We start from the raw sequence: 25,814 nt of genomic DNA, 5'->3' as shown, positions 1-25,814 counted from the left end.
ATCTGTTCTACTCCACTAGATGGCACAGGATGGGTAAACACAAAATCCTGCCTTTACTGGTGAGACCCAGTGCACTACGTTTCTGGTATGGGCTAGAGCATTGACCTGTCTTGGTGTCATCCTTGGCTTTAAGTGACATAGAAGCAAGGCTAGTAACGCCTTTCCTTATGCAGCCAGTCCCTGTTATGAATGGTGTGAAAACATTCCTCATAGAGTCGGTATGTGCATTTCAATCGGCTTGGCGAACTGATACATTTTTAATATTTGGATCTTCTCATCCTTGTTGATATTGATAGCATCTACTGCCTTGGCAAGAAAAGCAACGGAAAACTACCTCATTTTTTTTTCCCTTGTACACCCCTTCAGTGATGCCTACGGTTGTGGAACTGTTGAGGATCAAACCAGCCTTTGCATTGAATACCCAGTAATCAACACACAAACACCAAATGTGTCACCACAGATCTTCGTACAACATGAAATGCTGAATAGACTGTCTCTGTTGGATTTGAACCTACGGTCTTGGATTAGATCACGTCCAGTTCAAAAAGGTGCTAAGTACAGAACAACGCAATTGATGATGGCCAGACGTCTTGAACTGAATATTTATGTTTTGGAATGCACTCTGGCTTGTACTAGTGATAGTGAGGCTCAGATCTCAGGCGACAGAACAGAAATTGGCAAAACCACTGTACCGGTAGCACAAGGGCTAGAGCAACAGACGGGAAATCAGAAGGCTGAGATTTTGGTTGTCCATTATTATTTTGTACTCGACATATGTTTTGGACCCATCACTGTGAACCATGTGACCTTGCCGCAGTTGATGCTGCTACACGGCTGAAGGCAAGAGAAAACTACAGCTGTAACTAACTCCTGAAGACATGCAGCTCTCTCTGTATAAATGATTGATATACTGATGATGGCTTCCTCCCGGGTAAAATATTCTGGAGGTAAAATAGTCCCCCCATTCAGATCTCCAGGTGGGGACTACATGGGAGGGGGCAATCATCAGGAAGATGAATACTAGCATTCTGCAAAGAAAATATGAAATTACAGTAGTCCACCTTAGTCAATACTGGTACATTAAATGTTGAGCAAAAACACATTAAAGATTTCTACAACATGATAATTTTGATGCTGTTGACACTTTTTTTTCAAGACTTCAAGAATAAGTGTTTATATATATTCTTCAACATCTTTTTTTAAAGTTATGTTTGTGTTTTTACATTATGACAATTTAAAATGTTTCAAGATCAATTCTTTCTTAAGGACTTTTAGTGAGGTTTTTTCCTAGAGTATTTCTATAAACTTTATATTTCTTTTTCAAGGCTAAAGAAGGGCCAATAGTGCCAAAACATGTATCTTTAATGTGTTTTTACTCAACATTCAATGTATTGACCAAGGTAGACTACTATAATTACATATTCTCTTTACTGTAAAGTCAATATGGAACAAATATTAAATTCTTAAATCGCAATGACATTCTGTGAGTCGGAGCATGGAATGTTAGAAGTTGTGGTAGGTTAGAGAATCTGAAGAGGGAAATGGATAGACTAAAATTAGATATAGTTGGTATAAGTGAAATACAGTACGTTGGCAGGAAGAGCAGGATTTTTGGTCAGGCATCTACAGAATTATCAACACAAAATCAAACATGGGAAATGCAAGGGTTGGTTTAATAATGAATGATAAAATAGGGCAGTGGGTAAGCTACTACAACCAGCATAGTGAACGAATTTTTGTTGTCAAGTTAGACACCAAACCAATGACCACCACAATAGTGCTAGTCTATATGCCTACTAGTTCAGCAGATGATGAAGAAATTGAAAGAATATTTGAAGAGATAAAAGATTTAATACAATATGTAAAATGAGATGAGAATTTAATTGTGATGAGAGACTGGAATGCAGTGATAGGCCAAAGAAGAGAGGGTAATGGTGTAGGAGAATTCAGACTGGGACGAATCATTGAAAGAGGAAGTTGGCTAGTTGAATTAAGCACTGATCATAATTTATTCCTTGTTAATACAGTAGAACCTCGATGCATCATTCCCGGAAATGTCATTTTCCTGTATCCATCACTCAATTTATTCGGTCCCAAATATGTTCCATATAAACCAATGTTAAATTTTCCCGCATCTATCAAGTTAACCTCTAACCTGTGTAACATCGTCTATCAACTATCGTTTTATCACATAGATCATAAAAATATTTGTCCTCAGCCACAATTTTCCCGCATGGATATGCAAACGTTTTTTGAATTTAAAGAGACAGTTGAATACTCTATCATATAATAGTAGCAACCTGTTACGCGATAATGTATGAGCAATTACGTTGCTAGTCTTGAGCAAGAATTTCATATGCTGGAGTATGGCCGACTTGATGCGTTGCTCTAGCTAGATCCAGTCGGCCATGGCTGGAGTGCTGTGCGGGGGTTATTCACGCGCAACTTCACTACGATCCTCCTAGCGCCAATGCTTCTCCTCGACACACTAATCGGCCCCTAGAAGTATTCTCATTTACAAGAATTAAAATTGAGGCACTGTAAAACTCAAATTTGCCACCATTTTCTGTGTTGCTACTGGCTGGCTAGGACTGCCAGCTTCGTTGAAAATGAGAAAATCCCTCAGTTTAAAATAGTCACGGCGTGTGCCGGATATGTTTTAATTAGTCACAGGGTTATTAATTATGTCGTACCTTGTGATGTGTGTGGGATGCTAGAGGCCTGTTGACCACTTTGTTGCCCCCTACCCAGTAGTATTCTTACAAGCCAGACTAACCAAGCCAGACTACTGATCTTTTCAGTAGCCTGGTCTTGAAACTAATTCCTAAGTTGGCAGTATCGCTTAACCCGCTGTGACATCGTCCGAGGCATGCCATGTTGAATTTCTAACCTCTGTGACATCATCCGAGCCATGCCATGTGGAAACTCTAACCTATCGTTCGTGAAGGGTGTACAGAATCTTTACTAAAATACAGGTTATTGCCGTAATATACACGTATATCATTAATTTGCAAGAAGAGAAATGACCATGAAGGTTTTCCAATTACTACGAGATGTAAGGAAAAGTGAAATGAAACGGCATAAAAGTCGCAGTTTTTATTTTCATCGCGTATATTATGATTGCAAAAGTTTGATACCGTTATGTATAGTATGAGCATGTCTGGCTCCATGGCTAAATGGTTAGCACATGTTGGCCTTCAGTTCAAGAGGTCACGATCACGTCGTGGATTTTAATTTTTGTTGGTTAATTCCAACAGTTCGGGGTCTGTGTGTGTGCACTGACTTAGGCATTAAGATTTTTCTTAGGTAGAGCCGCATTTTCATAAGCGCATAGATCGCCTATCACATGACAAATCGAAAGATATGCACCCGGCTTCGAAGGCCACACGCCAACAATTATTATTATTATTATTATTATTATTATTATTATTATTATTATTATTATTATTATATTTACGTGATGAAAAATGCCTGAACACAGTACCCATATTTTATTATTTTGCTTTCCCCTTATTTATCGTTTTCCCGCATCCATCGTCATTTCCCCCCCCCCCCCCTCCCCCTGGAAAAATGATGCATTGAGGTTTTACTGTAGGCCTACGTGGTTCAAACACCACAAACAAGAGCTGTATATGTGAACAAAATCAGGAGACACATGAAGGTATCAAATAGACTTCATTATAATTAGGCAGAGTTTCATAAACCAGGTGTTGGATTGCAAGACATTCCCATCAGCAGACATGGATTCTGATCACAATTTGGTGGCCATGAAATGTTATCTGAAGTTGAAGAAATTGAAGAAAGGAAATAATGCAATAAGATGGGATCTAGATAAGTTGAAAGAAAATATGTGAGGAATTGTTTCAAGGAATATGTCATATAAGGACTAAATGAAAAGGCTGAAGGAAGCACAATACAAGAAGAGAGGACAGTGTGAAGAATGAGATCAGTAGAGCTGCTGAGGAAAAGTTAGAAAGAAAGTTAAGATCAAATAAAAATCAGTGGGTAACTCGGGAGATATTAGACCTGATTAATGAACGGCAAAAATACACAAATGCTAAAAATGAGGAGGGCAGAAAAAAATACAGGCGATTAAAGAATGAATTAGATAGATAATGCAGGTCAGTCACGGAAGAATGGCTGAAAGAGAAGTGCAAGGATGTTAAAGGTTGTATGGTATGGTTGTAGGAAAGGTAGATCATGAATACAGAAAAATCAAGGAAACCTTTGGAGAAAGGAAAACTAGGTGTATGAATATTAAGAGCTCAGAGGGAAAACCACTTCTAGGAAAAGACAAGGCAGAAAGACAGCAGGAACATATTAACCAATTGTATGAAAGAAGGAAGTAGATAATAAGGTTCTGCAACAAGAAGAGTCTATTGATTCTGATGAAGTGGGAGATCCAATTTCGAGGTCAGAATTCGACAAAGCTTTCAGAGTCCTAAGTACGAACAGGGCACGGAATTGATGACATACCCTCAGAATTACCGACTGCCTTAGGAGAAACCAGCATGGGGAGGTTATTCCAATTAGTGTGTAAGATGTGTGATACAGGAGAAATGCCATCTGATTTTAGACAGAATGATGTTATACCAATTCCCAAGAAATAAGATGCAGACAAGTGTGAAAACTACTGCACTATTAGTTTAGTATCTCATGCTTGCAAAATTTTAACATGTATTATTTTACTGACGAATGGAAAGACAAGTTGAAGATGAGTTGGGAGAAGATCAGTTTTGTTTCAGAAGAAATGTGGGAACACGTGAAGCAATCCTGACTTTACATCTCATCTTAGAGGATCGAATTAAGAAAAACAAACCTACATACATGGTATTCATAGAGCTAGAAAAGGTATTCAGTAATTTTGATTGGACCAAGCTATTTGAGATTCTGAAGGCGGTTGGGATAAGATACCGAGAAAGAAGAATTATCTACAATCTGCACAAAAGTCAATCTGCAATGATAAGAATTAATTGAAGGCTATTAAAAAGAAGCAGCATTCCAGAAAGGAGTGAGGCAAGGCTGCAGTTTGTCCCCTCTCCTTTTCAGTGTTTACATAGAACAGGCTATAAAGGAAATCAAAGAGGAATTTGGAAAAGGATTCACAATCCAAGGACAGGTAATCAAAACTCTGAGATTTGCTGATGGTACTGTTATCTGATCTGAATCTGCAGATCTGGAGAAATTTCTGAATTGTATGGGCACATTCTAGAAGAGGCAGTACTAGATGAAATTGAGTAATTGAGTGCAGTCAAATGAAGTCAGATGATGCAGGGAATTCTGGAAGTAGATCAATATTGTTACTTGGATAGTAGAATGACTAATGATGGCAGAAGTATGGAGGACATAAAGTGCAGACTAGCACAAGCAAACTAAAATAAAATTTGCTCGACATCTGAAGCGTGGTGTTGTATGAAGTGAAACATGGCTGATAATTAGCTCAGAAAGAAAGAGAATAGAAGCTTTTTAAATGTGGTAGACACATCACAAATGAAAAGATACTGAATTGAATTGGTGAGAGGAGAACGATTTGGCAAAATTTGACCAGAAAAAGAGATAGAATGATAGGACACATCTTAAGATGCCCAGGACTTGTTCAGTTAGTTTTTTAGGAAAGTGTAGATGGTAAGAACAGCAGGGGTAAACCAAGGTATGAACATGACAAACAGATTAGAGTAGATGTAGGATGTAGTAGTTATGTAGAAATGAAAAGGTTAGTGCAGGATAGGGTGGCATGTAGAGCTGCACCAAACCAGTCTATGGACTGATGACCCAAATAAAAACATGTTCTGGACACGAGCTGATAAATGATATTCAGGTTATGATGAAGAATAATTATTTAGTGCATCAGTTGATCAAATACTGAAAAGAAGGGGTGAGACCATTCATAAAATGATGTCAGTTGGAAAAGGAAATAGGTTATAGAAGGGAAGGTTCACAAACTTAATTCCTACCTAATGGTGATGGAAGAAGTATGTGGACCACTCCAAGGTAGCTTTCTCACCCTACCTCATACATGAACACTTGAGAAATCAAGAGAAAACACTGGCGTAAATATTTGTATATATGAAGAGGAATCAGGAATTGAAATAATTTATCAAGGAGATTATTTGTTATATTTCAAAGTTCTTTGAAAGACTATTCAGTCGGTCGGTCCGTCGGTGTCTTCCGGGTTTGCCACTATTAAGACCCAAATTAGAGTATGATTCCAGTGTATGGGACCCCCACCAGGATTCCCTAATCACCTTTCTTGGCATTCTTTCGTCGCTCATTCGCTTTATGTGCCCAAACCATCTTAGTTGGCTCTTCTCTATTCTATCATTAATTTTTTCCACTCCAATTTCTTCTCGGATTTTCTCATTCCTTATTTTGTCTCTTCTACTCTTCTGTATCATACTCCTCAAGAACTTCATTTCGGCTGCCTGTATTCGACTCTCATCCTTCTTTGTCATTGTCCAAGTTTCTGCTCCATCATGCTAAATTCATATATAATTGGGATTTGAATAGTTATGTTTACTTTTTATTATATTTTTAGTTTAGTTAGTAATACTTTTTTAGTTATTAACTACTTATTTTTATACTGCACATGATGTTTTAAACTCATTTAAGCAGCTAAAGCACAGTATTCATATTATTATTTATATATGTAGACTTATAATCATCATAAAATATCAAAGCCACTATGATAAAACAGTGTTGATATTATTATTATTATTATTATTATTATTATTATTATTATTATTATTATTATTATTATTATTATTATTATTATTATTATTATTATTATTATTATTATTATTATTATTCATGAGTTATATTTTTTGGGCTTATGCCATGTAAATAATTGTAAACACACTCAACGTTTCAAAAGGAACCTTGCCTTTCTTGTCTCCTGATGAAGAAAGGCAAGGTTCCTTTTGAAACATTGAGTGTATTTACAATTATTTACACGGCATAAGCCCAAAAAATATAACTCATGAATAGTTACACGGGCCGTGAAAATCTAAATGATATTATTATTATTATTATTATTATTATTATTATTATTATTATTATTATTATTATTATTATTATTATTATTATTATTATTGTTGTTGTTGTTGTTGTTGTTGTTGTTGTTGTTGTTGTTGTTGTTGTTGTTGTTGTTAAAATCAAACAATCGTATCAGCACACGAGATAATATTTTAAATGAAACTGTTACTAGTAATATATTATTTACAACCTTGAGATGATGCAGTGTCACACACTACTAGCACATCTGTTTGGTACCTGCCTAACTGCTTTAACAGCATGTCCAGCCAGCGCTTCTAATGGTATGTTACGTAATAAAACAACATTGATCTAAGGTTTAGCATTTAGTTTAATAAACTCTGTAATTCATTTCTTCTTTATTTTCACAGTTGTCTTGATGACACACTCATGTGAATTAGGATGTTTTAAATCACTAATGATAGACTAAATGTCCAAAAACCGGCTATGAACTAAAAACCTGTGTGTTGATACGACTGTTTGATTTTAATAATTTATACATCTATATAAATAAATTTGTAAAGACAATGTGTCTGTACATTGAATATTTTGGCTAAATTTTCATACATTTAACCATTTCAGGTGTAATGATGACCGTCTGTTAGCTTTGGTTGCTATTTGCTTTACGTTGCACTGACACAGATAGGTCTTACAGCAATGATGGGAGAGGAAAAGCCTAGAAATGGGAAAGAAGCGGCCATGGCCTTAATTAAGGTACAGCCCCAGCATTTGCCTGGTGTGAAAATGGGAAACCACGGAAAACCATCTTCAGGGCTACCGACAGTGGGGCTCGAACCCACTATCTCCCGATTACCGGATAATGGTCACATTTAAGCGACTGCAGCTATCAAGCTCGGTTTTTAGCTTTGGTGTCAGTTTGTCTGTTTGTCTGTTAGAGTTCGTATAACTGGAAAACTACTGGATATATTTCATCCAAACTTCGTATTTAGAATCCACCTGTCCTTGGGCAGGTTTTAGGGCCAATATTATTTCTAAATCCCTGAATAGACTGGGGGTTTACAGGAAGATCAAAACAGGGATTTTACACTCCCACAAAATATACATGACCAACCTTACTGGAAATCTATCAGCTTTAATGGAAATCAATTTTTATAACTTTCTTCTCATGTGCACCTTTCTTGGTAGGAGATTAATAAGGGAGTTATCATTAACCAACAGTTTTGCAGTCTATGTCCTAGTGGACTTAGCCCAAAAGCAGGTGTGTGTAAAGCATATTTCTTATGATTGGAAAACTACTGGAAATGTTTTAACCAAACTTCATATTTAGCATCCACCTGTCAAAAGGTACATTGTAAGGTCCATAACTTTTCAATTTTCTGAAAATGACTGGGGATTTACAGGAAACCAGAACAGTGATTTTACTCTCTGATGAAATATACAAGGCCAACCTGAATGAAAATCTACAACTTTAATAGAAATCTATTTCTAAAACTTTTTTTCTCATGTGCACCTTTTTGACAGGAGGATTAATAAGGGAGATATCATTAATGGACGGTTTTACAGGCTAAGTCCCAGCGGACATAGCCCAAAAAGTGTTGCACATGGAGTAAATTACTTATCTATATAAAAAATTGAATATTTTGACAAATGTTTCGTACAGTTACCTGCTTCATGTGTAGTAATGACCATGTACATATTTTTAAGCTTTGATGTCTGTCTGTCGGTTTGTCTGTTTGTTTATCCTAATTCTTGTAATGATAGAACAGATAATAAGGGAGGTTATCATCAATGATGGGTTTTGTGAGTCTCCAGCCACAGTGTCACTCCAGTTGTCAGGGAAGCAACAAAATGTAACGGCGAAACAGGGAGACTTTCGCACAACTTCGGACCAGGAACTGTACTGTACAATAAACTCTGTAATTGTCCTCATTCTGTCTCGACTTTATTCATCTTTATCGTACTTCACTTTACTGCCATGTGCTTTTGTAGAAAAATATCCGTTTAATATGCTGTACAAAACTTTTGAATAGAGGCATGTAAATTCACCTAAATTCATGAAGGAAACATTTAATAATAGAGGCATGTACATTGCCTAAATTCATGAAGGAAACATCTAATCCATTACAAATTACCGTGCAAAGAATGGGTACGAATGCTAGTAGAAAAATATTTTTAATACGTTGTCTTAACTATCAAATATTTCATCATCATCATCATCATCATCATCATTGTCATCCAGTCATCAATCTGAAGGTTGGTTTTGCAGTAGCAGAAGCAAAGGTGGCCATCAATCAATCAATCAATACTGATCTGCATTTAGGGCAATCGCCCAGGTGGCAGATTCCCCATCTGTTGTTTTCATAGCCTTTTCTTAAATCCTCCATGCATTTCTATTTTAAACAAGTTGTTTCATGTCTTCATACCTCGTGGAGCCATACATCTGTTTACCTATAATTAAGTTGCTGCAGCCTAGTTACATGTAAGAGAAGGATACCAGGTCTTAATCTCACCAAAATAAATAAATGAATGAATAAATAAATAAATAAATAAATAAATAAATAAATAAATAAATAAATAAATAAATAAATAAATAAATAAACAAATAAATAAATAAATAAATAAATAAATAAATAAATAAATAAATAAAGTTTAGTGAAGAACTGCCACATACCTCCATCAAAGTATATTTGAGATTTAATGAGCTCTCCACGTGGAACCGTGGCAGATAAACATCAACAACGGTCTCCTGTAGTTTGTGTAGAATGTCCTTGAGATAAAGACTTGTTACAGTTATCTCCAGGTTGTGTAGGTCTGTGCGGCACTCAGGGAGCAGCAACAGGAGACTGAACGAGTTGTCCTGTAAGTAGAAATAATAATAATAATAATAATAATAATAAAAATAAAAATAATAATAATAATAATAATAATAATAATAATAATAATAATAATAATAATAATAATAATAATAATAATAATAACAACAACAGAGCCTCAGGGAAGGATGAGGTAGTTATGAGAAGAAAGCAACTCTTCAATATGCAACCTTTATTTATCAAATGTTCAACTCACCCTTTGCTTTTCTTTTTTAGCAGTGAACAAATAATTATTATAAATATCTAAATGAGATAGCAAGTAAATAAATGAATAAGTAAGCTAAGTTCAACTAATATAAACAATTTACCTGATAAAAATTCTCTGTTTAGGATAATCAGGAACCTGAATTATAATTTAAAAAATAACATTAAATACGGTAAGGCTTCCAGAGCAATGATGGTACAATATAAGGGAAGCATGTGAATGTTTAGGTTTCAGAACCCTTTTAACTCAGAGGGAATGATACATTTATCTACAGCAAAGTTCAAGTAGTTTCCAACAGCTGAGAAATGAAACCCTACTTGGAATTTCCTCCCTAGAAAAGAGTTAGTCTCCTGCAATACAATGAGCAGAAAGAAAATCTACACCAAAACATAAAGAAATAATTATTTTAGAATTGGTCAGAGTAGCAAATGAATAGGCATTCAATATCATATGAAATTTCCAAAAATAGACACAAGAAAATCACCTAATGGGGCATGATTGCATCACTGAAGCAGGAGAAAAGCCCAACCTATGCAGTGACTAGGAAAAGCAAATTAAAATCCTAAAGGGTTACTGAAATTTTAAACCTTGAAAATACCTAGTCACAGTAAGAGAAAACAGATTAGGATATCAAGTACAGATCACTCTAACATCCTACTAACATGCTTATGCCAGCTTGTCATGGCAAAATTGAATAAGGCAAGCCTACACTTGTCCCATAATTCATTAAAGAGCGTGGAAATCCCCCACGTGACATAGTTATAAAACCTTGAAAAATCTATCCTAACATTTACATGATTACAATGTTAAAACCTATAAAATATCTCTCTAGACCAGAGAAGAATTTGTGTTGATCGTAGAAGTTTTTCACATATTGAAAGTTGCCTTTACCTTTCCAGCAGCCAGCCATGCAATGTTCCGGTGTTCTGTTTTACACAAAGAAGACATCGAGAAGATCCCTACCGAATCTCTGGACCACTGTTTTATAGGTGACAGGCTGGCAGCTGAATGGGCACATTTGGCACCTTCTTAACAGTTCAGAAAAGGGGTGTATCAACCCCCCCCCAAGAAATCAAATTCCTCACAGCAAGAATTTAGCAGAGGTAGGGCACAGTATAGGAAGATAAAGAAAGACTAGCTGCAAGGAGGGTCGTAGGTCATAATATAATGTCTGCAATAATAATAATAATAATAATAATAATAATAATAATAATAATAATAATAATAATAATAATAATAATAATAATAATAATAATAATTATTTTTTTTTTGCGAGGGAGTGTGGAAAATCTTTCATAAGACGCTTGTGAGGGTCCGCACTCAACAAGTGTGTGGAGATTCTTACCCACTAAAAACCACACTCCCTTTTCCCACGACGTTTTTCTCCGCCCCGGAAACCGCTCTCGCATTACTTCAGGACGGATGTCGTGCTTAATGCACCTTGTGCTTCATCTTCCTTCTTCTGCTTTACTGTCTGTCATAATCATCCAGGTCCTTCTTCTTCTGACGCAGAATATTTTCTACGTAAACTGCCACCTGGTCCCGAGCTACCAGAATATCTCATGTATATACTGCGAGACTATTTGAAAGACCGTACATTGTTATACGACACGGAAGATGGTCAGAGAAGAAAACGGCTCACAGCTGGTGCAGCGCAAGGCTCAATTCTCGGACCACACCTTTGGAATATCATGTATGATGGTTTGTTATGGCTGGAGATGCCAGAAGATGTAAAACTTGTGGGTTATGCTGATGATGTGGCTGCTGTGATAGTAACTCGTAACCTAGAGCTGGCTCAATTTAAATTGAATCAGGTGATGCGACGTATTAAAGAATGGATGATAAATCACAAGTTAGAACTCGCAGATCATAAAACGGAAATTATCCTCCTGACGAGGAAAAGGATTAATACTGTTGTACCGATGCAGATCGGGCAGATAGCCATCGAAACAACTAGGAGCACAAAATATCTTGGTGTAACGCTTGATACTAAGTTTACATATTGGGACCACATCCAACGGGTAACAGATAAGGCGGCAAAAACCATGACTGCACTTAGTAGACTCATGGGAAATATCAAAGGGCCGAAATCTAGTAAAAGGCGGCTTCTCATGTCGACTGTTCAATCGATACTGCTATACGGTTCGGAAATTTGGGCTGAATCGTTAAAAATTGTGAAATATCGGAAAAGAATTGCGGCTGTACAACGGAGAGCAGCTTTACAAATTGCTTGTGCATATCGTACAGTATCAGAACCTGCGATTCTAGTAGTAGCAGCAGTAGCTCCTATTGACTTGTTGGCCTTCGAAAGACAAGAAATTTGGCTCACACAAGAAGAGCTAGGAAGGAAAAGGGCAAAGGCTTTGGCTCTTAGTCGCAGAATGCAATGATGGCAAACAAGATGGGAAGATAATTTTAGAGGAAAATGGACTAAAAGATTGATACCTTCTCTGGGCGTATGGGTTGGCCGAAACCATGGTGAGGTGAACTACTATCTCACACAGTTCTTGACAGGTCATGGATACTTCCGAAAATTTCTTCATAGACTAGGGCTAGCAACTAGTTCGGCGTGCATATACTGCGGTGATATCGATGACGTATTACATACTTTCTTTGTGTGTGTTCATTGGCTGCCGCAAAGAAGATGCTTAGAAGTTATGCAGGGAGAAATGACGCCAGAAGGGATCGTGTCAGAAATGCTACGAAGTCAATAATAATAATAATAATAATAATAATAATAATAATAATAATAATAATAATAATAATAATAATAATAATAATAATAATAATAATAATAACAATAACAATAACAATAATAATAATAATAATAATAATAATAATAATAATAATAATAATAATAATAATAATAATAATAATAATAATAATAATAAGGAAAAGACGGCTGCGATTCTATGGACACATGGTCAGAATGGATCCAGGAAGGTTAAATAAACAAATTTTTAATAAAATATACTACTTGAAGAGCCAGGGGGATATGCCAAGCAGATGAAGGAAGAACTCAAGAGGTTAGGAATTGCAGATGAAGAATGTCATGATAGAGACCAATTCAGGAAAAGACTTTCCAACATAAAAGTTCTTGTTGAAGAAAAGAAAGAGCACAGAGGGGGAAGATGGACTGAAGAGAGAAGAGCGCAACATTCTGAAAGAATGAAGGCACTGTGGAGAAAGAGAAAGGAGGAAGGGATGATAAGAAGGAAGTGAAGTGGTATTGGCGTGGTCCTAAGTTTGACCAGTTCGCAAGAAAGAAAGAAGAAGGATAATTAATAATAATAATAATAATAATAATAATAATAATAAAAACAATACAGTGAAACCTGTCTATAGCTGCCCCCAGCCTTTCTTCCAAAAAAGTTGGTCGTTAGAAGAGGAAACAAACCAAACCCCAAACCCCATGGCACTACAGCCCTTGAAGGGCCTTGGTCTACCAAGCGACCGTTGCTCAGCCCGAAGGCCTGGAGAATACGAGGTGTCATGTGGTCAGCATGACGAATCCTCTCGGCCGTTATTCTTGGCTTTCTAGACCGGGGCCGCTATCTCACCATCAGATAGCTCCTCAATTCTAATCACGTAGGCTGAGTGGACCTTGAACCAGCCCTCAGGTCCAGGTAAAAATCCCTGACCTGGCCGGGAATCGAATCCGGGGCCTCCGGGTACAAGGCAGGCACGCTACCTTTACACCACGGGGCTGGCATGTTAGTAGTGGAGGCCACTAAATTAAGGTTACAAAAATTTGGAATCACAGCAATGATCTATTTCATCACATGATTAGCTACAGTGAGGCCTACAGAATGCATATACATTGACTGTTTAACGTATTTAATATATGTACAGTACTGTACATTAGAGTACAATGAGAGTATGGTACTGTACTATAGGCTGTAACTGTAGTCTACTGTACTGTAGAATGACATTTCCTCAATTCACTTGATTTACAATAAAACATTAAAAATAATGTTATTAATTCTGCACCCCACTGACTACTTTTATGGTTTTTGGAGATGCTGAGGTGCCAAAATTTTGTTCTATAGGAGTTCTTTTACATGCCAGTAAATCTACCGACACAAAGCTAGTGTACTGGAGCAGCTTCAAATACCATCTGACTGAGTCAATATCGAACCCACCAACTTGAGCTCAGAAGGCCAGTGCTCTACCACCTGAGCCACTCAGCCCAGCACTTACTATAAAATATTTAAGTGTGGTTAGTTTTGTGTATGTTCACATCTTTTTTAACGGCATGCATTTCAAAATATTGTAATAGTTTATGCTCGTCAAACTGCCAATAATGTAACAGTTTTCAAACATTACCCCAACCAGAAATATTGTTACTGTCTGTTTTGTTGATCCACTGGTACACAATAGAATATATTCCTGACAGCAGCTCCCAGATTACTGGTATTTGCCTGGAATGGGTGACCCTTCCATAATCTTGATTGACAGCTCTAATCTTTCATATGGCACATACCACTGTTGTTTTACATAGCAGCTCCAGTGGAGACAGGTTAGAACACCAGTCTGTTGACTAACATGCAGCTGTACCACTGTACACCTGGATCGACTCCAGACAAGTCCGATAACTCATACAATCAATTCACGTGACTCCTCTACACTGAGCTGCTCAACGCATATCCTTCAAACTCAACAAGAACACAGCACCAGTTCAACTACTCTCCAACACTCCTCACGACGACATCTGCTCCAACACTCCATCAAGACTACACTCTTGCAACACTCACAGCATTGCTTCAACAACATCTATGACAATCTATTCGTGCCAAGCTTGTTTTCATAAGCCTGGTTATGAAGCACTAGAATCATTGGGGTGTGTCCAGAGTAGGAATATTCCTGTTTCACCTTCCAGACACCAGAAGGAAAGCACAACATATGAAGAGGCCACTGCATGCCCTCAAGCCAGGCAGGAGAACTCCAGCCTGAATTATATCCACAGCTAACCCAGCCTTGCAATCCAGAGAAGAAATACCTGCATCCTGAATGAAACCAGCAACCACCAACACCAGAACCAAACCCCTCTAACCACAACCAAAACCCAAACCTTACCCTGCCCTACAAAAGAAACACTCACTCCTCAACCCACCACTATGCATACACAAACATAAAAACTGAAATTCTGTTGAAAGCATGAAGTCACTCAAACTCCATTGCCTACCACATCCAAACATGAAATAAAATCAACAAAAATTACCCAACTCACACCAGATAAATATTCACACATCCATGCAAGCAAACACACACAGGATCCTAGATCAACAATTACATCTCCCAGGAACAGACCAAACCACAGAAGCCCACAACAACACATTGAAAACATCGAAAATACTTCCACCAGTTCCTCTCTATTAATGATCTGCTTCACTTGTCTTAAATTAAATCACTACATGTCCTTGTTCACAGAAGCTATTCGCTGCAACAGATGTGGCGGTCATCACAACCACACTCTTTCTAAGGTACCTCAGGACCAGGAAAAGTGTGCTAACTGCAGCTTCATTCCCTGGTGTCCAGCATTATGAGATGGCAATTAAAGCTTGTAATAAACACAAACATAAACCAAACTGTCCATACTTTACATCCCAGCCCCCCCACTACTCTCCTGAGCCACCAGCAGTCCTCTTTACCCAAGCCAGCAAACCAACCCGTCCTATACAAAGGGGCAGCAGGCACATTAATCTCATAGCAAAGCACTGGAACTAAGGGAAGAAGACGAGGTGGTTATCTACAACATGCTGTAATGCAAAGCTGCAATTCTAAATTAATTTTGTTGCTTATACTATCTTGGAGTTAAGCAGCAATGGGCACGGTCACTGCATGAATGATAATCACATCTATCACATCCAACCTTTTCAGGCCTTTCTTTAAATTCAATTGTAATGCAAAATTTTAATACAACAGTTTCATCAACCATAACTTGTCTGATAAATTCAGAAAATACTACCCAGCATGATTTTTGCGGCAAGCATCAGATATGTGATTTTAACTAAATAAGGATTTCAGAAATGTCATTGGTTCTATTGTATGACATCTAGTTTTTGTGTTATTTGCCATTTACTGTCTGAAAATGTGTCATTACGGCACAGTACCGCTTTGTGATAACAGCGAATCGGCTGTCGTTAAAGTGGCCGTGGTTTGCTTAAAGGCTGTACTACTTTATAACGGAAACATTCTAGCTTCGATTTCTGTTGCACATTCCCTTTCACTAAAAGAAAATTATATCACAATGCAAACTGTTTTAGATAAAATCAAATATCATGAGCACTGGTGGGATGTGTGTAGTGACTTGAAGGTGTGTGGTATTCTATTAGGACAATAAGCAGGCTACACTAAATTCCCTTGTTTTTTATGTGAATGGGACAGCAGAACTAGGGACAAACACTGGTCTGCACCTTCCTGGCCCAAGAGACAAGTTTTGATACCTGGTGTGAAAAATGTTGCAAATGCTGCCTTAGTTGATCCACAAAAAATTATTTTTCCACTGCTACACATCAAACTGGTAATCATGAAGCAGTTCGTTAAGGCCTTGGACAAAAATAGCCCCTGTTTAAAGTACATTGCAAGCAAATTTCCACATTTATCTGATGCAAAACTCAAGGAAGGCCTTTTTAATGGACCACAAATTAGAAAGCTTGTGAAAGACAGAAACTTTAAACAGATGATTGAATGCCATGGAACTTGCTGCATGGAATTCAATAAGAGATGTCATAATGAAGTTCCTAGGAAATGTAAAGGATGAGCAATACGAAACAATAGTGAAAACAATGTTGGATGATATGAAAGATTTGGAGTGTAGAATAAGTCTGAAACTTCACTTCCTTCATTCTCATCTCGATCACTTTCCAGAAAATCTTGGGGCTCTTAGTGAAGAGGTGGGAGAGAGGTTCCACCAGGACATCAAGGAGGCAGAAAGAAGATACCAGGGGAGGTGGGATGAACCAATGATGGCCGACTACTGTTGGTGTTTGAAAAGAGAAGACAAACTTGATGCAGTCAGACGCTGGGCAGCCAAGCGTTCATTCCTAGGGGCCATCTAGGACTGTTAAAGTTTATTTTGTTCACATTTATGAATTCGTAAAGATACTGAATAAAGGTTACATTGTTTGCTTGTAAATCACATTTAATTGTCAAAATAAATTGCTTTCATTGCCTCAGAGTTGTTTGTTTATGTGTTTTTGTGTAAGTCAGTATTATATTACAATAAATGCTAAATATTTCATTGTAATTTTATACTCAATAATTATTCATTGTACATAATCATTCAAGACAATATTCAACTATTTCAGAATATATATAATAATACCAGTACAAAAAATTATAAATATTTCCAAAATTATCAACATTTTTCAGTAATTTTTATATACAATATTCAGGCCTATCTCCTATTTTTATATACCTATTGCAAGAAAATGTGACATGATACATAGAAATGGACAACGGATTCATGTTCAGTGGCCCAAAATTAGTTAAGATCGCCTATCACACCTCTTGCCGCAAAAAAATGTTTGAAAATGCTGGGTTGTGAAATTCCTGAAATCTTTTAAAGAAAATGTTCTTTAAATTAATTCTAGTCAGCCGTGATTAGAACAGAACCATGCACAACCCACAACCTCAGCTGAACACATGCCTCTATTAATATGTTCTAAAAATATTATTATTTACATCTTCATTGTCTTCTTATTATTACCACTAGTTTTTTCTTGCTAGTGGTTTAGTTTGTTTGTGTTTGTTACAGCTTTAATTGCCATATTATAATGCCAGACACCAGGGAATGAAGCCACAGTTAGCACACTTTGCCTGGTCCCGAGGTACCTCAGAAACAGAGTAGCAGTGATGACCGCCACATCTGTTGCAGTGAATGGCCTCTGTGCACAAGGCCATGGAGTGGTTTAATTTAGGACAAGGAGACTGGAGAGTTACCTGGTGACTTTACAAAGTGTAAATAATATCATTACCAAAGAAATCTAATGCAAGATCTTGTAAACAATACGGAACATTGAGTCGAGTGAGTCATGTCTCAAAATTAATCACTAGAATAATATTACGGAGAATGGAAAACAAAATAACAGAACAATTATCTGAAGATCAATTTGGTTTTAGAAGAAGAATGGGAACATGTGAAGCAATGTTAGCATTGAGGCAAGTGATAGAAAAACGAAATAAAGCATCAATGACTTTGTCTTCAAATGAAGAGCAGGTGCTTTGAATTTGCAGAAGTTTACCTTCAATGTTTATCAGAGCAAGGACTGACAGACTTTCTTGATGCTGGGCAGTGCAAAGATTATATTTTATTCTTCTTCTCAAGCTGGAAAATTATCTGAAGCACTAATTGCCAGAATAGTCAAGATAAATACTATAACTTTTGAATGTTTCAAGGATCTGAAAGATCCATTGCTTTCATATATTGACGCAGCTCAGAAAAACAGTTTCTTCATATTGGGATCACAATGAATTGAACAACATTCACTTTTAGTTCCAATGTTATACACACCTCAAAAAAAAAGTTTTGCACCATCTGTATTTTTTGTGTTTGCTCTAAGAGTTGTTACATTTGCATGACAAACAGACATCCAAATGACGTGTAACGCTACCTGTTAGTGGACACTGAAGTATTACATGCACTCTCTGAACAGTCCAGAAGAGTGCACTCTTACTGTTACCTGTGGACACAATGTGACAAGAGCACATTTGTGTCCTGTGCAGTATACAAACATGCCTCATAAACCATTACTGCTTTTGACTGTACGCACATAGTGACACTGCATCAGCAAGGCCTCTCTATGAGGGAAATTGCTGGTCTGGATGGTGTACACCATGGCAATGTTGTCAGGACATACCGCTATCGTGTGACATAAAATGCCGAAGATTGTCCTCACAGTGGTCGTCCACAGTCAACAACAGCAGGTGATGACCGTTATGTGCAAATCCCGGCTTGCAGAAACCCGGAAGATGCCACAACAGAACTGCATAATGCCTTAGGGCAGGCAACTGCTAGGGCTGTGTCTACACCGACAATCAGATATCATAGGGACCGCCTACAATCAAGAGTTCTTTGACGAGCACCTGTACATACACCTCAATACCATGGCAGCAGGTACAGATGGGCAAGGAGCACTTAGACTGCACTGTGGAAGAATGGTGGCTGGCCCTCTTCATGGATAAGTGCCGAATGTGTCTGATGCCAGATAATCGTTGGAGGGGGATTTGGAGAAAATGAGGTAACGCCAGATGAGACCTGTATGCCATCCCACATGCTCATCAGGAAGGCAGATCCATCATGTTTTGGGGCAACATTATGTATGGATGCCAGATGCCACTCATAAAAATAGAAGTGACTGGTACACAATACTAGAACCAAATCCTCAGGCACATTGTTCAACCATACCGACAACATTTCGGCAACAGATTCATTCTGCAAGATGACAACATGTGCCTGCACTGCTCCAAACTTGTGAACGTCTTTCTTAGGGAGGCCCATATCCATAGGATGGACTGGCCTGTGGTGTCTCAGGACATGAAACCCATTGGACATCCCTGGGATATGCTGAAACAGGCAGTGCAACGATGAACAAATCCAATTCACTCCCTGGCTGACCTCTGGAGGGTTGCTGTCAAAGAGTGGGACAAGATCAACCAGGACATCCTCAACAACCTTGTGGACAGCATGCCACAACAGAAACATTTCACTGCACTGCATAAAGTAATACCATAGTGAGGGGCAGAATCAGATTCCTACGTTTGATAGACAGATGCACCCTGCCGAAGAATAGTGTTTGTGTTGCACCAGTTGTCAGTTTTTCTTTACATCAATCACGTTATGCTTGACATAAGGTGTGTATTTGCATCCCATACATTCCCTGGTGTCATCAGCAACCTAGAAATCTGGAACTGCTGGTGGTGCAAAACATTTTCTGAGGTGCGTAAAAGAAAAAGCCCGTAATTTATTTTCAGATTTGCAAGTAAATCTTCTGGGACATTTTGAAAGTTTGCTTTTTTTTTTTTTGCACCGACACAGATAGATTCTTACGGCAACGATGGGACGGGAAAGGCATAGGAATGCGAAGGAAGTGGCCGTGGCCTTAATTAAGATACAGCCCCAGTATTTGCCTGGTGTGAAAATGGGAAACCACGGAAAACCATCTTCAGGACTGCCAACAGTGGGATTCAAACCCACTATCTCTCGAATGCGAGCTCACAGCTGTGCGCTCCTAACCGCACAGCCAACTCGCCCGGTTTGGAAGTTTGAAAACTGTATGTGATCAAGAAAGAGAAATTGTAGCTTTGAAATTTCACTAAATCTTTGAGTTAGGTCTCTGTTATAAATAATCTCAGAAAAGATTTTCTATAGTGTACCAGGAAATGCCCATACTTTATAGCTTGAAGAGCATGAGATGATCGCAAGGCATGTACGGTGCATGAAATTGGAGCGGGTACAGAGAGTGAGAGGGTTTCACTTTGAATGAAGTTCATGTCTATTTTAAACTGCTGATTTATTAAACAAAGTCAAGATTATATCACCTCAGTACAGTTGAAGATCAGTTAAGCACAATGTGCTTCCATCCTGTTGCTGGGGATGTCACATGTCGAACCGCTGCTCCTCCAATCCTCACCATGGACCACCTCTCAGCACCATGGAACCACGTACTAATCCCTCGAGGGGAATAATGGAGCAAGCACATGTATAAGTCTCCCGGACTTATAGGATGGACGAGTAAGGAGGTGTTATTTATAATTGATTTTCACTGTTCTCATGAAGGGATTGAAGGGATTAAAGAGATGCTGATATTTCATGTTGAATGTCAATGGAATGTGACATGAGGCGCTTCTTTAAAGTAAACTGCACTAGTTTCTACCTTGAGACAAAAATTTAAAGAACTCAAACAAGATTTTCACAGCCGAATGTTAATGGAATCAAATCTGCACACTTCCTAATATCACTTGCACTTGTGAAATTATGCACACACACACAAGAAAAAGGTAATTAGTGCTCTAAATGTTTGGAGAATTGAGGACACAAACACTCTTTGGATCCTCTAGGATTTCAAGATCACTTTGATTCTATTTACAGTTATTTGGAGAATCTATTCATTGCAATGAACACTGCTAGATGCCATAGGAATGTTACTTACACTGAGTTAAATGACAATCACTTCAACTGAGTGTTAGAAGTAAAATACCTAGCATGTGAAATTAGCCCCGTTCACACACCCCTTTACATTTATATACAACACTGTTGGAATGCAAACTATTGAGTGAAATGAGTTCCGTTCACTTGCAAGATTGTTTTTAAAGCTGTGGAATAATATTGTTAACTCAATCTCTGAATAGTGAAAATCAGCTCCATTTACACAATGTCCTGAGTTCATAAATAATGTGAAACTATTTCACATGAAGACTAGCACTGTCAAGTTAGGAAAGTTTCTAGTATTTCAAAGTTTTATTCATGAAACTATAAGTATTGATGTACAGTTTATGAACATAAGAATTGTAAGTTCTGATACACAAGATTTTAGTCACTTGAAAATGTTCAAAGTATCGCACTCACTAACTACATGGCTAAGTCCGTAGACAGAGAAATATAAGATTTTTGCAGAGTATCAAAAACTTCTACTCTATATCTTTGATGTATCGTAGCATTGACAACTTCCAGCAGTCAACCGTACAGGTTTGACTGTGGGACAAGACTCCCTTCAGCCAAATTCTCACATCTTCTTTATACTAAAGTCGCGGAGACTGCAGCCATTTCATTCCTCTCAATAACTTTCTTAATCTGTGGTGGATTTTAATGAAACTTTGTAGTATTGGAGGTTTTAAAATGGGGTGTGCGGTGATGTTATTCTCATACTCGTATCATACCATAATTAATATGCAAGTTATTAAGGGTAGAAGGAATAGAAAATTCTATGGATGACGTAACTTAGCCTTGGTGAGTTGCAGCTGGCTCCTACGTCACTCGCTACATGTTCGCTGTAGCCGGCTGCTTGCTTGGCATGCAGCACGTATTTTAAAGTTTGAAATACTTCAGAATCAATGCTGTACCAGCGTTTCTGGTACATCAGTTGTATTTTTCAACACTGATGACACTGAGATGAATTCTTCTAGCTTCAGGTTCAATATCACTAACTGTCATTCTTCCTAACTCCATAAATTCATTTCTATAATTTTGCAGGAATTTTGTGACATTTTCTAACATTCTAATGTAGTAAATGTCTGATAGCTCATCCTATAAATGCTTGTAAGAGAATGTCAGAGTTTGAAAAAATTTTTAAAAAGGAAATTTAAAGTGAAATTCTTCAACTTGGTTAATAAGGCAGCTGTACATACAAGAGTGTTTTCTTCCCATTCTGAATTTGATTCTGGATAATTATCTCAAATTTGCTATGTCAACCTCATGCTCGTTCACTGTTCATGTTAAATGACTTTGAAAATTCCAGAAAGTCTGAGGAAAATATTCTTGCCGAGCATATCTATAGCATGAATTTTCTTTCTTGATTAAGAAAAAAATGTTCCATAACCTGCAAGTGTGATAAAATATTGACTTTCTTGATGAAACTAACTGACTGCAAGAGCACAAGATTTAGCTGGTGGGAGTAACAGAGAATGAATGTGAACTTTGATTGCAATGAATTATGTTACCCTGCTATGACTGTTCTTCTATCATGTCTTGGCAATAAGCTTGTCTGAGCAAGAAATATTGTTAAGTATGCTCAGAACATGGTTCAAGAGAGCATCTGCTTTTCCGCCAGAACTTATATCTGAAACAAATACAACTTTCATCAAAATTACCATTGCTGGTTGCATATTAAGAGCTGGTAGAGTTGTTCTTTATTACTTACATCATTCATCTAATATCAGTGAAATGAAAAGGAATCATTAGAAATTTCCTCCTTAATTTCATGGGACATTACTGCACCCTCACTTAAAGAAATCAAATCATCCCAAATTTCAGGCAAAATTGCATGAAGTACAGTCGACTTTTCAAGGTGTTCTTCCAGGAACGTGTCATATGTTGTGACCTCATTAAAATATTAAGTATAATTCCTTCTCTTTGTAGATTCCTCACTCCTGTCATGACCACAAAAAGCATGTCCTTGTTTTCCTAAAAACCACAGTCAGGGTGAAATGTGCAAAGATGGTCCCATTTCTTTTCACTGCATTGTTGCGCTACTCAATTGAAAGCCTGTCTTGATGACCGCGGATGTGGATCGCCTCCCTTCAGCGGTGGTCTCCATATTCCATCGGCACTACCGTGTAGAGCCCTCTCGTGCCTTGCCACCACAGCCACTGAAATGCTAGTGGTGTCTGACCTATAATGATCACAGCACTGCACACTGTAAAGCCAGACGGCCGGTCTGCAGTCACTGCACACATCCCCATTCCACCCCTAAATGCCCCTAACACTCAGGCTCCTCCCCAGTGCCACACCTGCGGACAGAACCATCCCACGTACTCCCACCTCTGCAGAGCCCAGCCCACTCCTCCCGAAAATCACCCCGACGCAGTGGCCCCCGTTCGAACCATCGACCCTCCCACTACTCCCAGTTCTTCCCTTTTCCCCCCACCTACTGTCGAAGACGTCGTCCATGTCATAACCCTTTCCCTTCTCAATATCTACCCCCACCATCGCCACCTAGTCCTCTCACACTTGCAAGCTGCAATGAACCAGGCCCTTAATCTTTATTTTCAAACATCCCACACCGAACTAAATACTCATTTTTTATTCACACAGTTAGAAACACTGGTATAATCATGGCAGGTAGTTTATAACAAATTCTGGCCTCCTATCCCATCCCCATTCTCTTCCTAAACATTCAATCCTTTCACCGCAAATGCTTACACCTTCAGACCCTTAATTCTCAGCACCCAGTACACTCAGTTTTACTGAACAAAACAATGCTCCATCCAGACCAATCTGCCCACCTCCCAGGCTTCATCCTCCACCGATCAGACCGCCCTGCTGATATCGGTCGAGGAGGAGCGGCCCTCGCCATCCATCCTGCACTTCCTCTTCACCTCCATCACCCTCCGCACCCTCCCCTGCCTGTCGTAAGAGGCGACTAAAAGGGGCCCCAGGGGCTCTGAACTTTGGAACGTGGGTTGGCGACCACGGGTCCCTCAGCTGAGTCCTGGCATTGCTTCCACTTACTTGTGTCAGGCTCCTCACTTTCATCTATCCTATCTGACCTCTCTTGGTCAACTCTTGTTCTTTTCCGACCCCGACGCTATTAGGTTTGCGAGGGCTAGGGAGTCTTTCATTTTCACGCCCTTCGTGGCCCTTGTCTTCCTTTGGCCGATATCTTCATTTTTCGAAGTGTCGGACCCTTCCATTTTTCCCTCTGATTAGTGTTATATAGAGGATGGTTGCCTAGTTGTACTTCCTCTTAAAACAATAATCACCACCACCACCATCTTCACTTTCCAGAATTCATCATTGCTACCATCTACTTTTCATCCCAGATTCTTCATGTCACCACCATATACAACCGTAACATCCAACCTCTTCCTCTTGAATTCCTTGCACACCTTCACAGCACCTTCCCACACTTCATTCTACTCGCAGATCTTAACCTCCATAGCCACAGCCAACGAGAAACCAATAACCACCTTTCTCAATCATATCGACTCCTCCTTAATCCCATTACCTGGACGATCCCGTCCCAGCTCCCAAATCACCCCCAATGTAATTATCACCCACAACTCTCCCCTCCATCTCCTCACAGTTTCCTATTTACCAAGCATTGGGAGTGACCACCTCCCCATCTTACTCCAACTCCCGGCCCACTCTCTCCTTATCAAAAGACCGAATTACTCCCTAGCCAACTGGCCCGCCTACCATGCTTCAATCAATTCTGCTCTCTCTTAACCACCCCCACTTCCAACAGACGCCACCTCCACCGACACCTACGCTGAATTTATCCAAAATACTCTCACCACCGCAGCTGCGAACCATGTTCCTATCACCTCCTATAGCCCCTCCAAGCCCAGATTACCTCCTAAGTTCCGCCATCTCCAAAAAAGTTTCACAATCGTACCTAACTGAATACCAATGGACTAGAGACACTTCTTACGCCTTCACCGCCAGATACTAAGGACCATTGAGAACTACCTGCAGACATACAAAAGACGATCTTGGAGGACCGCCTGCTCATCCTTGAATTCTCTTCATGCCAACTCATCCCAGTACTGGAGACAACTATCCTCGCTCCTTGGACAGACAAGCTCCCCAAGTACCCCATCCTTCATCAAGGAAGATCCCCCAGTAACACCTCGGAAAAACTGGAGGCCTTCGCAGACCACTACAAAAGACGTTTCACACACCCATTCAACAGACACTTCGATTATATGAACGACGCACTCTACCACACAATCTGCATGTCCCCCATGCTCTCCCCTTCTTCAACCCACGCCCTCACCAATCTCATCCTCGATACCCCTATCACAGACAATGACGTACTATACACCCTCAGCCAGACAAGGAACACCGCCCCCAGATCTGATAAACTCCAGTACCGCCATCTCAAGGAAGCCCTGCCTGCCTTTATATCCTTCTTAGCTCAATTCTTCACCTTCCTTCTCAGTTCCAGTTATTACCCTTCCCTCTGGAAACAGGCCATCATGCTGCTCTTCCCTAAACCCAGTTAGGACCCCACTAACCTTGATTCCTATCGCCCCATCTGCCTTATCATTGTCCTAGCCAAAATACTTGATAAAATTCTAGCCCG

The 25,814-nt window shown here is 38.8% G+C and overlaps 1 protein-coding gene across 2 annotated transcripts in view; it reads right to left on the bottom strand.

Moving 5' to 3' along the window:
- Positions 1 to 25,814, bottom strand: part of LOC136875682 (serpin I2) — a 160,103-nt gene that overhangs the window by 9,858 nt on the left and 124,431 nt on the right. The window contains exons 5-6 of one of the 2 annotated variants that reach the window (XM_068228102.1): positions 9,662 to 9,847; positions 9,357 to 9,459 (exon numbers count right to left, since the gene is read on the bottom strand). In XM_068228102.1, the coding sequence (XP_068084203.1) occupies positions 9,445 to 9,459; positions 9,662 to 9,847 (201 nt within the window). In that variant the 3' untranslated portion in view covers positions 9,357 to 9,444. Of the gene's footprint in view, positions 1 to 9,356; positions 9,460 to 9,661; positions 9,848 to 25,814 lie in introns of those variants that run through there. The other variant, XM_067149237.2, reaches the window with a different exon arrangement.

This window comes from Anabrus simplex, chromosome 6 (genome assembly GCF_040414725.1).
Source record: "Anabrus simplex isolate iqAnaSimp1 chromosome 6, ASM4041472v1, whole genome shotgun sequence".
Taxonomy (NCBI): Eukaryota; Metazoa; Arthropoda; class Insecta; order Orthoptera; family Tettigoniidae; genus Anabrus; species Anabrus simplex.
The sequence above is the reverse complement of the archived record's forward strand: the minus strand, read 5'-3'. Positions and strand labels throughout refer to the sequence as shown.